This window comes from Schistocerca serialis, chromosome 2, assembly GCF_023864345.2.
Source record: "Schistocerca serialis cubense isolate TAMUIC-IGC-003099 chromosome 2, iqSchSeri2.2, whole genome shotgun sequence".
NCBI classification, from domain to species: domain Eukaryota; kingdom Metazoa; phylum Arthropoda; class Insecta; order Orthoptera; family Acrididae; genus Schistocerca; species Schistocerca serialis.
The window spans coordinates 322,924,211-322,938,584 of record NC_064639.1 but is presented as its reverse complement, the minus strand read 5'-3'; the positions used below and the strand labels follow the sequence as shown (position 1 = coordinate 322,938,584).

Sequence of the window (14,374 nt, the reverse complement as noted above, 5' to 3'; positions counted from 1 at the left end):
TCCCTCACAAACACCAACCACAACAGAACCTTCAACAAACCCCCCTCATAGCCAACAAACCTAGCCTAGCCACCCTACTCAATCTCCCAATCCCAGCACATACCCCACACAGACCAAATCTCAACTATAACCACAGTCAAATGCCACATATCACCAGTCCCAATTCAGTTTTAAACCTCTCATCCAGATCCCTCTCTCCTCCAGAGACATCTGTTCTATCAAAAGGCTTAACCTCTAGCCCCACGCCTAAATTCAACCACACTGCCCTGGTTAAAGACCTCCTCTCATTCACCCGGAACCTCAACTGGAAATATCACTTCACTGCACAAACACAGCCCCCAAATACTAGACCCAGTGTTGAACCCTGTCTGGAACAATTCCGACCGCCTTCTCAAAAGGGATCCTCCTCCCCTCCCCCAAAACCATCCCTCGCAGACATTTCAGGAATTCCTCGCATCCAGTGTTGCCTCCCAGTCCTTCTTGAAGAAAATCCCGACAATCCCCAACATCACCCCAGTTGAATCCCGTGCCACTCTATTGTCATCCTCCCAGTGGATAAAGGCTCCACAACTGTGGTACTTGAGCGTGTGGACTATGTGGCAGAAGGACTGCGTCAACTCTCCGACACCTCAACCAAAAAAAAAAAAAGGCTACCCTTCCTGTTTACCTTTCCCTGTTGCTTCCTAACCTGGGTTGTGAGTAACTGAATCCACTTTCCCTTCTTCCTTTTCTTTCCCATCTCTCCTCCTTGACGAAGGAACAAAGTTCCGAAAGCTAGGAACGTAAATTTTCTGTTCTGCTTTGTGTAACTATCGGCTGTACTGAGCTGAGGTAAGTACTGGCCAGCCCCTCTATCTCTTTGTTAGTATTTGTTTCACATCTTTATATGAGATCTTCCATTAATCATTTTGTACTATATTTTTGTTTTTTATAGCAGCCTGTTTGTTATGTTGGTTGCCACTAATGATTAAATCATATCACATGTTGAGTGTGCGTCGGGAAAATGACAAGTGTGGAAGAGTCCAGCTCTTAAAGTATATTTGTACAGATCATCTAAAAGTGAGTGGTAGCATGCTCTCCTTTTCGAATTATAACCAAGAAATTGGTAATTTTTGAGTCCGATGGCACAATGCCTGCAAAAAAGATACCCTCTTGTTTCATTTAGTAAGCAGCTTTGAGATGTCGTAGCACAAGAGGTCTAATTTTATACTGTTAATGACAAATGATCCAGATGTTGTTGCTGACTTCCTAGCTTGTTCAATTGGCTCTTTGGTCAGTACAGAGTATCATCAGTCCTGTTGCAGTAGTTGTAAAAAAACGACTGGCGTCCCTAAATGAATTCCACCTTTATCAACAAAGTCTACCAAAATTACACTCAGGTTGTAGCCTACAAATAGATTAAATGACCTGCTTCTAGCATAAAGCCTTGTTTTACTTGTTTCATTTCATTCAAAAGTAATGCTATAAGCCTTTTGCAAAAACAAATCATTTATTAAAATGGGTTCTTGTTTTATAAAGAGCAGCTGAATTAAAAAAGCTCACAAATGTACAAGTTATGTCAGAGTGAGTTCACAAGAAACTTGCTGCACTCTTGTCTTTCCAAAAGGCCTCATGCTCATGGTGATGAAAAAATTGTAATGGCATAAATTGTCAATTCAAGCTCGCCAAATCTGTGTCATTCTCCTCTAAAATGTCATCCTCAAAATAAAATCAACAAGTTTAATAAAAGCATAAAGTTTCACACATGCAAAGTGAAATTTGTATGCAGACTGCTGTTTCTTGTGGGTTTAAGCCAGATACATTTGTATGGCACAATTCTAATGCTCAGTAATGCCTATGTTACGCCGATTATGATGACCTATTTAGTGAGTGGAAGAAAAACTGAGTACCTTCAAGTGCTGAGATTTGTAAATGTTAACACTCACCCCAAAAAGTTGGTCAATACCATGTGTCACCAAATTTACAGTTCCAAACAGAATGCTACAAGACTAGGAAGTGTAAACATTAGGCAGCACTGCCTAGCGATAAGAAGAAAAAAGTCCTTTTTGATAATATAAAAAGCAATGTTAAGGCTTTTCAGGAGAGCAACAAATTTAGCTGGAATGAAAATGTCTGTAGGGTGTTGAGCATTTTTTTACAAGAACTTTTGCTATAAGTTTTACTCTCTTGTCCAGTTAAAGAATGTAACTACTATACATAAATAATTTAGGAGCAACTGTAATAGCTAATCGATTAGTAAAGACGTTGAGTCATTGCTTGGCACATGAACAAGACTGAAAACTTTGCAGGCTTTCCAATGACTCCTTTTTCAAGCTAGAGTCTAAATTATTTACATCCTACCAGGACTTTGCATTGCCATATTTCTAACTATTACTCAAATATTATTAAGTTTCTTATACATAATGTGATTGTTAGTGTATTGGTTCATGAATGTACAACTGTAGTATTTTCAAGCTCATATTTAACTTCACTTAGAGGGTCTCCAGAACAAACAAAACCCCTGCTCTTTCTAATGACACAAAATTACAGATAATATAGCAATATGACATCAAATCATGCACAAGTACAATAAAAAAATTTTATGACATTGTTTCACATAAATACCTCCAAGAATACTCATGAATAACTGCTGCAGATTGGTAGAACTGATAATAATTAATTTATCTGTGGCACTACTAAAGGACACTCAATATAATATGTCAAAAATTAGTCACAAAATTATTGAAAAATTGTAGCAGTTGTTTCTTCCCCAACTTTGACCTCATACGATGCAAAAATTGTGAATGACTTAGTCTTCAAATTTTAACAGTGTGCCGAGCACTAAAAGTTGTGCTTCTTATCCAAATATCCACTTTATATTACTACTAGTTTCAATAATTAAGCCTTCTTAAAATTGGCAATAACTATCAGAGTTCATCCAACATTTTGCATCTCTCTACGGAAAGCATTACAAAACCGTTAATTTTGTTCATCTTGAGGTAAAGTTTTGCACAGGACATTTGTACAAAGTTTCATTCAGTCTGCAGTTGGTATGAAATGGCACAATGATAATTATATTAAAACAAAGTATAAGTGTGTGTGTGTGTGTGTGTGTGTGTGTGTGTGTGTGTGTGTGTGTCACCAAGCATACTCAAGCACAGAATGTATCCAGACACTCAAATGTTAAAATCTGCTCCTTAACAATTTGAGGGTGTGTTCTGACCCCTCAGAATTTTTTTTAAATATCCACGTTACACCCAGCCAGTCATCATTTAAAACAAGAGGGCATCTCTCCAGCCAAACCTTTTAATGCCCTGTGATCCATATACAATCTATTTTCAGTTAAAATATAATACACTGTTGTAATGGTACCACTGCATCATATTCTCAAGGCCCTTCACAATCCATGATGGAACTGTGAGTTTAAGGGCAATGCTTTATATGAAATGAGTTAAAATGATCTCATTTTGTCTGACAAATCGGACTAAGGTATGCCACAGTTGGGTGGTCAATTTCAGTGTATGAGCTTTATTTTCACTTGTTTCTGACCACTCTCCCCACATGCCCACAGCAATTATTCTATCCAGAGACATATCTGACCCCAAGGGATAATGCAGGATGTTACTGAATTATCATCACAGGCATGCTTGGCTGCTCATTACCACAAATTCCAGCATGCTCTGATATATAATGGAATGACAAATTCTTTCCCTGCTTCCGCAGAGAAAGCAGGGTATCTTGGATGTTCTTGACAGTATTCTCTGCTGCTGGTTACATTCTCCGGCTGGTTTGCAGTGCACTCTATAAGTACAAGCAGATGAAAGTCATCAGGATCATGTACAGCTCAGCATCAAAAAAACATAATATACCGGTAGCTGCTAAATCTTAGGATACTGTCTGGGAAAACAATGGAACGGTTACCCACAAGGTTTAGTTATGAAGTTTTTATTACCACCTCAAAAAAGAAAAAGTAATCCTATGTTTGTGAGCATATGTCTGCAGTCGTGGTACACTGAAAACCACTCCCTACAGCATACAGTATCCTGCTGGAGCACCCAAACCAAAATGGCACTGCCCATTTATGATGTGGAGTATCATGCAATAAATCATTTTCGGCATCAGTGGAAATGTGCAGATTTGTCAGGCCAACCCAGATGACTTCTTTAGCCATCTGGCTTGGCTGAAATGTGATCAACAGTGGTGAATGCTGGACATCCTTTGGCTTATATAGCTTTAAAAAGTTGTAGCATAGTTTGAGCCGTCATCGGATAGAAAGTGGTGGTTCACTAGCTCCAGCACAGAGGCTAGTTCCTGTTGCCAGTCTTGTTCTTTTATTGTGTACTACATCCAGCATCTTTTGATATGTAGTTCAAGATAAGTAACAAACAGTACAAGCATAATCTACATGAGATCAGATAAATGCTTTACACATTGTTGTAGACTAGAACTGCTTCCAGTCTGGACCTTTCTATTGAGACGCATTAAGCTGCCTAAAGCTTTAAGTGCCCTTACTCAAGTCCTACAAGTATGGTAACCAAATGAGCCTTTGATCACATGAGACCCATGAGCCTGCCCGACAGATTAAAACTGAGACTGGTGTCATTAAAACATAGTTCCGGTTCACTTAAAATTTGGTGGATACAATTAAAATGAACACACATTGTTTCATCCATGTCAAATTCAGAAACTGTATATTGTGCACATTAATTCCGTCTGAAGGATCAACTGTAATTGGCAAGATGTTGATGCTAGATAGGAGGAGGAGGAGGAGGAGGAGGAGGAGGAGAAGTAAATCATAAAGTCATCAACAAACAAAGAAGTCTTCTGTATTCTTCATTCAGCACACCTGCTGTTAAGAGCAAGAAAAGCAAATTTTCAATTCTTGAAATGAACATGAAGCTGAAAGAATTCAAAACCATAAAAAATGTGTAAATTTTGCATAACTACAAAATAATGAAACATCGAGTAAATTAAGTGTTGAAAGCTCCATGATGTTATTTGTATGGATGATGCTGTTGCCTATAAGGGGGCTGCAGTAACAGAAAATTATAACTAAATGCAGGAAAACTTGCAAAGGATTGAAGATTGGTGCAGTGCGAAACATGAACACTTTCATCAACTGAAGCCTTGATTTAAGACCTGCTTTCCATCATACAGAGAAACATAACAAACAATAACAAAATGCTGTGGTTGAGTGCACCTTTGCATTTACATAGTAAACTGATACAGAGTCAGTTACACAACGCCGTCCCTTCAACGAAGTTATGCTGTTTATAGCAATGATCAAGCTGGTGACGATCCCTTAACAGTCACATATAAAATTGCTTGAAAGTTTGTCTCCCACTTAGTAACTGTATGACTTTACAACATTTGACAAATGCAGTTTGAAGCTATCCAACGTAAGCACAGAAGCTCTAGTTATGTTTTGACCTGAAGGATGTATTTGATTTCCGTCCTACCATATACATCTGGGATAAAATCCCTGAAAAGTGAGGGATAAGCCCTGTAGGAGTTACAGGCCCTTTCAGCAAGTATATATCGAATCAAAACAGATCAAAATAATGCAGAGAGGGGTGCACACAGAAAATGACAATTACTTAACAACAGATTACTTACGTGAGAGGAACAGAAGATCGTTAAGTTTCAGCACTGTAAACACTGCAAAGACAGGGAGAAAATTGATACGCAACAATATGACATACTAGTATCTGTTAATTTCCTGAAATAATTGCATGAAAAAAGGAAATGTCAGAAAAAAGTAAGATGGTACAGCATTGTTAACAAGCAGACTCAAAGGGCTAGGTAAAAAGAGTTTCCTTCTTCATACACAATGACACCTTTCCTTTGTGAAGTGTGAGAGTTCTACATCTAAAAAAATAGCCTACAAGCCACAGTAAAGAAACTTGCTGAGCGTACTTCATACAATTTTAACAAATTCCTGTCCTATTCCATTAAATATTGAGCTAGGAAAAAATGACTATCTATATGCCTCTATATGCTCCCTAATCTACCTTGGTCTAATGGTCCCTACATGAGGCATATGATGGTAGCAGCAGAATTATAACATGGTCTACCCTAATGTTATTTACACAACAGGTTTCATGATAATGAGAGCAGTAAGCTTGAATTTATCACAGTACCATCTTGTCTGTAAATTTCTTGTCACAGACATCACTGTTTCCCACAACTCCAGCAACAAATTTAGGTGTTCCTTTCACTTTCCCCACCACTGCTTTTTAATCTTACATTCCCTTCCATATGACTCGTAACAAGGAGACCACATACCAAATGGATTTTTGTAATTTCTTATATTTATGGTATGTGAAGTTCAAAACTTAAATATCAGTCTTCCCAAGTAGTTTGATGCAACTCTCAAAAAATATTGAGAAAATCGACTTTGAGGTTTTCAGACCATCTTTAATACACAAGAGTACGGTTGATTTATTAACAAGTAGCATAGCTCCGAGTTAGTTTGCTCACCTATCACATGGGATGCACGAGTTCGATTCCAAGTGGATTCAAGTTTATAAACAAATGTGATGGGCTTCACAACTAATCTTGCAAGTGGATATCATCTCAGTTTCTCTCTCTCTCTCTTTGTTAAGGTGCATTTATACCTGAGCAACTTTCCATGGTGACCAAGTGCATGTGGTCATTGCACAAAGAGGCAAGGAGCCACATGCACCTGTATTAAAGTTACTCATACTTCTGACATGTGCACACAGACCATGATTAACAGATGCAGGAATCTCCCAATCTCAGATGGGGAGACACATGCAACAGACCTGCAACTGCCTGGAGTTCTCTCTGTTTGGTGCTCCGATTTACTATTTCTCACTGTTAAAAGATTCAGTTTTTCGCACATATTCAAATTTACCTTTGCGTTAGCACTTTGGCCAAATGATCTAGCAAGAACACAAGAAATTTGAAGAGCATTATCATGCCCCCCCCCCCCCCAAAATCTGGTTAATTCATCAGATTATAAGGACAGAATGAAATGACTGTCTACAGTTCCTCACAAACAGAAACAAGTTAGAAATAACAAAGGTAGGTCTGAACAAAATAAAAAGGCTTCATTAGTACGTCACATTTAAAAAGAAGAGTGATTCTGGAGATCTTGGTCTTCTTTTACAAACCAATTTGATTCATAAATAATTTGTGTCATGGAGAGCAAACAAATGAACACTGAAATCATACTTATAATTCAAAAGGCTGCTTCCACCATTATATAAGTACTGCAGAACCATATTTTCACTATACAAAGGCCTCAAACAGCCCAGGGGAATTCCAGTTCACTTAAAAATCTCATGTGACATCTAATCACTTCTTGTTAGAGTTTGAAGGTTGAAGATAAATAACAAACAAAAAAAATTACTTAAATGTTTTTGACAAAATCAGAACCCCAATTTCCTTCTAAAAAAAATAGAAACTTTAGCAGCACATGTATCCAGTCCCTAGCAGAAATGCGCACCCATAATGTACTTTTTGATTTGAAAGTAGAACCTGAAACCGACCATTTAATGTCTGGTATTTCTTCGTTAGACACTGGACAGTCCTTGAGCGTTGAAGAAACTGCTCCCCTCTACGCTTCAAAAGTTTCAACTGTCAATCTATCCAGCTCAGCCAGCAAATCAAATCCATCACAGCAACAACAAAATCTAGCACCACCTGACAAGCCTACATTACTGGCCTCATCTTTGGTAGCATGTACAATATCAAGTGATTCGTGAGGTAAAAATTCACAATTGCACATTAAAAAAGTATTTTTGAACACAGATTCTCATCACTGTAAGAGACTAAGAAAAGAATACAGCATCTTTTCACACAAACTGAAAGCACTACTATCATTAAAATGGAGAAGCTTCAAGCTGATCCAATTTTACAAACAAAGATTAGCAACAGATGCACCCAATCACATAAAACATGCCTGTTAAAACATGAACACTGTATTTCTGCACAATATTACTGTAAAATATTTAAAAGCAATTAATATAAGAAGTGTGTAAAGTCAAGGTCGTTTCGACTACACTGCCCAAGTTTCGCTGGGATGCCGTCACACATTCGCTATACAGCCCCAATCTCTCCCCATGCAATTCTCATAATTCTGGAGCCCAGAAGCAAGACATTCATGGCCTTAGATTTCCTTGGGACAAAGAGGTGCACACACGGGTACAATCATGGTTCCATAGGCAACCACAAACATTTTTCTACAAAGGCACTGACCATCTTGCATCGCAGTGGGATAAACATACAAATAATTATGACAATCACTTTTGAAATAATAAGTCTACTTAATTTTTCCACCTGTCTTGTTTTTATTTGACTCCTACTACTACTACTACTACTACTACTACTACAGTATCCAAATGTCTTATCTAGATCTGAATGATAGTACTTACTCAGGGCGAGTGCCACTTGCTGTTAGTTGAGCAAAAGTTTTCACTTTATCTCTAATGACTTGAATACCTCGTTCGTCAGATGCATTCAGCTCCAGAATCCTATGCAGAACAAAAATATCAGAAAATGGTGTTGAACATGCATGACAAAATAATTTCCAAAAATCACATTCCTCACATTAGGTTCCGTAGTCACTATGAACTTTTAAAAGTTTAAACTATGCTTCCAAAGTGGTTTTAAAATTTACTGGTATACAATAACTTACTAATTTTGCCCTTGAAGCCACATTTAAAGGGGAGCAGAAAGCTGCCAAACACTACTGCTGTCATTATCTAGGTAAGCAGGACCCAGTATGTGTCTTAAAATTTTGTCATGTTGCCATAAATATCCTATCAGAGTGTAATGAGTCTGTGTGCATCAGTGGCCCCATGGAGACCCTTGGCAGGCCTCAGGTTAGGCTCTCTAACTTTTATAATAAAGCACTCCATGTTGTCCTTAATTTTTCTAAAAACCTGTAAGAGGGCTATGACACTATTTTGACAACAGAAGCTCTGTTTTATTACAGAGTATGTCATTTAAGTACAACTATTCAAAGGTCATTCAGTAAATGATGTACAATTTGTTTTTACAGTTGTTAACGTATACAGGAAAATGGGTCATTCCATGCCAAGTGTCTAAAGTTTCCTGCATGATCACCATGTATTTTAATGAAATTTTGTGTGAACATTGGCAGATGCTCCCAATAGCCACTGTTGAGGTTTCACCATCAACAGTTTAATGCTTGTGGAAATATAGTCATTAGTTTGGCCCTATAGTGCACTTTCAACAGTGTACTTATGATTTCAATTTTCGTATAACTGATAACAATTTTCATACAACTAGTGTGAAGCAAATTCGGCCAAAAAACCAAGTGTTTGAAAAACCATGAAGAAAGTATGTTCTAAACCTGAAACTTTGCTTGTGATAACTTATCATCACAAGATCTTAAAATACAAAATTTAATTCTCCTATTGTTTTCCTATGGTTTACAAATTAAGAGCAAAGTTGATGAGTTTTGTAAAAATGTCAAAAATGGGTATTTTCATTAGACGAAACAACAAGTTTACTGTTACCAGTCACTGTTTATCTCTACTACATGTTTCAAAGTTTTAAACTTCCATCGGCAGGTGAATTTACATTTGTTAGTACGACATTTGGGTTTGTGTGTGTGTGTGTGTGTGTGTGTGTGAGAGACGATATTTTGAAGGAACTTGGGGCACTGTCTAGTGGAGAAACAAAACACTATTTCAAAACAAGGTTTTGGGTTTCTTTTGACAAAAAAGTTTTTTTAACATATCTCTAACGGTAAACATAAAATAAGTGAAATAGAGTACATCCAGTGGTCACAAGTTCCTTTCACTGTCGTAGCACATCACATGTATACTGCCATATTTCGTAAACAAATATGGCGTCTGGAAACTATTGGCACAAGGATTGTATAGCAGAAGAGAAAACATTATCACAAAGTACAAAGAATCTACATCGTAGCAACATTACTAGAGAACACATTTTAAAGGATTTTGGCAATTGTTTTGAGATGTCGAATACATGCGTTGGAATAAATACTTCAGGTGGTATATAAATCCGATTTTGACAAGCTAAAATAGCTTACACTTGATACTCGTTTATACAATCAGGTGAAATGTTACAAACTTTAAGTACTATAATCATATTGGCTACAGTGGTAAAATGACACACAAATAACAATTTTGGTTATGATTCACAGGTAGAAATGAAAGGCTGGAATCAGAGGGAGAAGGATAGAAAAAGAATGTGAGAGGGAGAGGGAGAGGGGAGGGGGGGGGAGAGAGAGAGAGAGAGAGAGAGAGAGAGAGAGAGAGAGAGAGAGAGAGAGAGAGAGAGAACTTCACAAACTTTGATGAAAAGAGATGGTTTGATGTGTAAGATGCTGATACACTTGATGTTAACATGGTGTTTTGTTTCCTGTAGGTGGGTGGCTATTGCTGATGTGTGGTAATTTTTGTTTTTTAGTGCTGCCATGTGTTCTTTGAATCTAATTTCAAATGATCTGCCTGTCTGCCCTATGTAGAAGCAGTCACAGTCCAAACATTCAATTCTGTAAACACCTGTGTGATGAAGTAGGCTTTGTGTGCTGATGATGTGGGGTAACTTCTGTCCAATCTTGTTGTCTGTGGTAAAGGATATGCTTATGCCTGTTCGTTTGAAGACATTGGCACTCTGATATGTTACCTAGAAAGGGGATTGTATGGAAGATGCTTTTCTCTTTTTGTGTTTTGATTGCTTTGCCGTTATTGAGTGTTTTAGGGTGTCGACTATGGAGCAGTTATAACCATTTGCAATAGCTGTTTGTTTTATTATTTTAATTTCTTGATCACATTTGTCTTCAGGGAGTGGTAGTTGGGCAGCTCTATTGATCTTGTACTGGAATGCTGCCATTTTGTGTGCCGTGGGGTGACAAGAGTAGTTGTGGATTGTAGTATGTTTTGTGGTAGGCTTCCGATGAATTTCTGTTATCCTTTATTCTAATGCTAAGGTCTAAGAAATTTACACTGTCATCTGTTTGGTGTTCAACTGTGAATTTTGCGTTTTCATGGGAGTTGTTGAATAACTTGCTCAACTCACTGATGTCATCTTTAGTGCCTTTGATTAAAATGATGGTATCATCTATATACCTGTAGTAGTGGTATTTTCAGCCCACTTTTACAAAAAAAAAAAGTACTTTCTGCAAGCTCATTTCAACAATTTTCATTGGGAAGACCATGCTGTAAATTACCTGAAACTAGGATTTGATTTTTGCAATGTGAGCATATAAGGCCCTAAAAAATAATGACAATACAAAGAAGCAGTGAGATATTCTGAAGGTACTCAAATTAAATCTGATATTTTTTGTTATTTTACTGATACTCTGTGGGGAAGATAATATCAAAAATCCTGGTGAATAGGAAGTGCACCCAAGTCAGAAAAATTCAAGAAAGCACAAAAAAGTGTGCCTTTTGTCGCGACTCATCATGATATACTTCGTCCAGTTCTTCTGCTGTATTACTACAGAATCAAACTAGTTGTAAACTACAAATTTGACTGTGCATTACTAACGCACTGGAGGTCACAGCAGTAAAACTGTTTTAGAACAGCTGCAACACACATTCTATAAACTGCCTTCAAGTTTTACACCTTTGTTACATGTGAAAAGTTTGGTAAAGTTCGTAATGTGATATTTTTTGGAAAAGGATTCATGTTAATGAGCATTCTGAACGTGAATTTTAATAGGCCAGCCTCGCCACAAGTCCATATGGTAAAGATGCCATCAATGTATCTAAACCAAACCAGGGGCTGACGACATCTTTACTATATGGACTCATGGTAGGGCCGACTGCTAAATTTCTGAAATCTCTTAATACCTTCTCCCAATTAAATTTCACATGGTCCTATTCCAAATCCTGTGCTACTTTCCTTGATGTAGATCTCATCCTCACGTAAGACCAGTTACACATTTCTGTCCACATTAAACCTACTAACAAACAACAGTACTTACATTTTGACAGCTGCCATCCTTTCCACGTCAAACATTCCCTTCAATACAGCCTTGGCATTAGAGGCAAATGTATTTGTTCCGATGCAGATTCTTTACAGCAGTGTACCACCATTCTCATCTCGCCTTCACTGTATGTAACTACCCCACCAGCCTAGTTTAAAAGCATATTTCCCAGACCATCACATCTAACCCTGGTTCCGCCAAAGAAAACTTCAGAGCACACCACTGGTCACTCAGTATTATCCTGGTATGGAATGTATTAATCAGCTACTTCAACAAAGCCATGATTTCTTACAATAAAGCCCTGAAATGAAATCCATTCTGTCTGAGATTTTGCCCACCACACCTAGAATAACTTTTTGTCGCCCATCCCAATCTCCCCAATATTCTTGTCATATCCTATGCTCCTTCTGCACCCATCACCCTAGCACATGGCTCCTACTCCTGTGACCATCCCCGCTGCAAGACTTGCCCTATACACCCTCCTACCACCACCTACACCAGCCCTGTAACTGGAAAAAGGGAGGGCCACCTGTGAAACGACACATCATGTACCAGCCCTTATGTAAACACTGTTTGGCCTTTTACATCGCCATGACTACCACCAAATTATCAATTAGGATGAATGGGCATAGCCAGAGGGTGTATACTGGCAACACACAATATCCTGTTGCAGAGCATGCTCTACAACATGACAAGTGTGACCTTGGTACCTGTTTCACCACACATGCCATCTGGATTCTTCCCCCAGACATCAGTCTATCAGACCTCTGCACATTGGAACTAGCTCTACAAGATGTCCTTGGTTGTCACCATCCACCTGGCCATAATTTACGTTAATTTCTTCAGTCTCTGCATTTCTTCACAATAACTACTCTTTTCTTCACTCCGATTTTCTCCATCTTTCATTGTCTTATCCATCTGTTTTTCACCACCACCCTCCCAGCTCTGTTACATACAATGCACTTAGAATTTCACTCTTATTAACTCATATACGATGTTTAATCAGTAATCTCTGTCTTGCATATTACCCTGTCTTCCACCTTTAAGCTCTCAGGTTTTCAAGTCTCCTCTGATGCGGTCCCCAACAATTAGTCTTTCCTTCTCATCCCGTCTGATATGTCTCCCCTAACCCACAGTTCTTGGTGACTTTCCCAAAATCTACCCCTTTTCCTAGACCTCTCCAGTTCTTTTCCTTCACCCCTTTTCTTTCCCCTTCAACCCTTCTGCCTGAAGAAGCAGCCACTAGGTCTGAAAGCTTGCCTAATTATAACCTTCTTTTATGCGTGTGTTTTGCCATTGCTTGGTGCATAGATTTTTTATTTATCCAATTAAATTATTTTATCAAAAACTGATCGCTTTCACTACAGTATAAACTATGGCAGATCGGGTGGTATGATGCAACAGTAAGCAGTAACAATTCTGCATGATTGCTGTATGTTGCTGCTTTGTTGTTGGACTATTTACATACATTCAGAAGAGAAATAACAGTGGCGTCAAATTGACCCCTTCCACTGTTCTAGGTATTTTGAAGGAAATGTGTGTGAAAATATAAATATTTTGTAAATTCTAATACTTCATCATTAGAGGAGAAAAAAATTTAAGTTCCAAGTAACAAAATTGGATAGGTCACTCAAGAAAAACATATGACACGTCATTTCGAGTCCTTCTGTCATCCTAGTGTTAGCAATATTCTTGAGTTTTTTAATACCTATAACCTCAAAAACGTTTCAGGATATTAACTTCTACCCCATGTTTTTCTGTTGCCTTAACAAAAATCTCATTCTACCTACTAATTCCTTCAGTTCTTCTTTTACCTTAATAGATCCAGAAATTGGAAGAGAATCAGCAGGTTTATTTTAAAGTTATTTGTTTATTGTTTTGTAAACCACTGCAATAGCCACATTGCAGCCTGATGTGAATGCTGTTCTCCAACACGGGATGAGTTAAATGACATTTGCAGGCAGTTGGATATTACCCTTCCACTGTCAAACAATTGAAAGCTGCCGCAAATGAATGTGTTAGGAGAACTACTGAGAGCCGTGTACCCGATACCAGGTGCTTCAAATACTATTCTCTCCTGCAGATCCTGCCTCCTCTACAGGAAGTATCAGAAGATCTGTCATTACTCATTCACTTGACTGTGAGTGGCATGTCAGTGGTACAGTTAGGTGCACTATACAGGGGAGACGGGGACTAGGGAGAACTCAGAATTGAGCCAGTGACACTTCATCTGTTGGAGGCAAGAGGCGGCAAATGCAGAATGGTAGGGATTGTTAATCATCATATGATGCATATGGTACCTTTTTGGGAAATGTCAGCAAGGAATGCAAAGGAACACGACATGCACCCAGTGTGTATGCCTGACGGTCTCACTCAATATGTTGAAGAGTCTATACCAGTGGCATCCATTGACGGAACATGTAGGAACAAATGACGCCTCTC

General features: G+C 38.2%; 1 protein-coding gene across 1 annotated transcript in view; it reads right to left on the bottom strand.

Moving 5' to 3' along the window:
- The window catches only part of LOC126457130 (replication factor C subunit 4), a 61,003-nt gene that overhangs the window by 35,445 nt on the left and 11,184 nt on the right, over positions 1-14,374 (bottom strand). Inside the window, exon 3 of the mRNA XM_050093194.1 lies at positions 8,379-8,477. Coding sequence (XP_049949151.1) covers positions 8,379-8,477 — 99 coding nt within the window. The remainder of the gene's footprint in view (positions 1-8,378; positions 8,478-14,374) is intronic.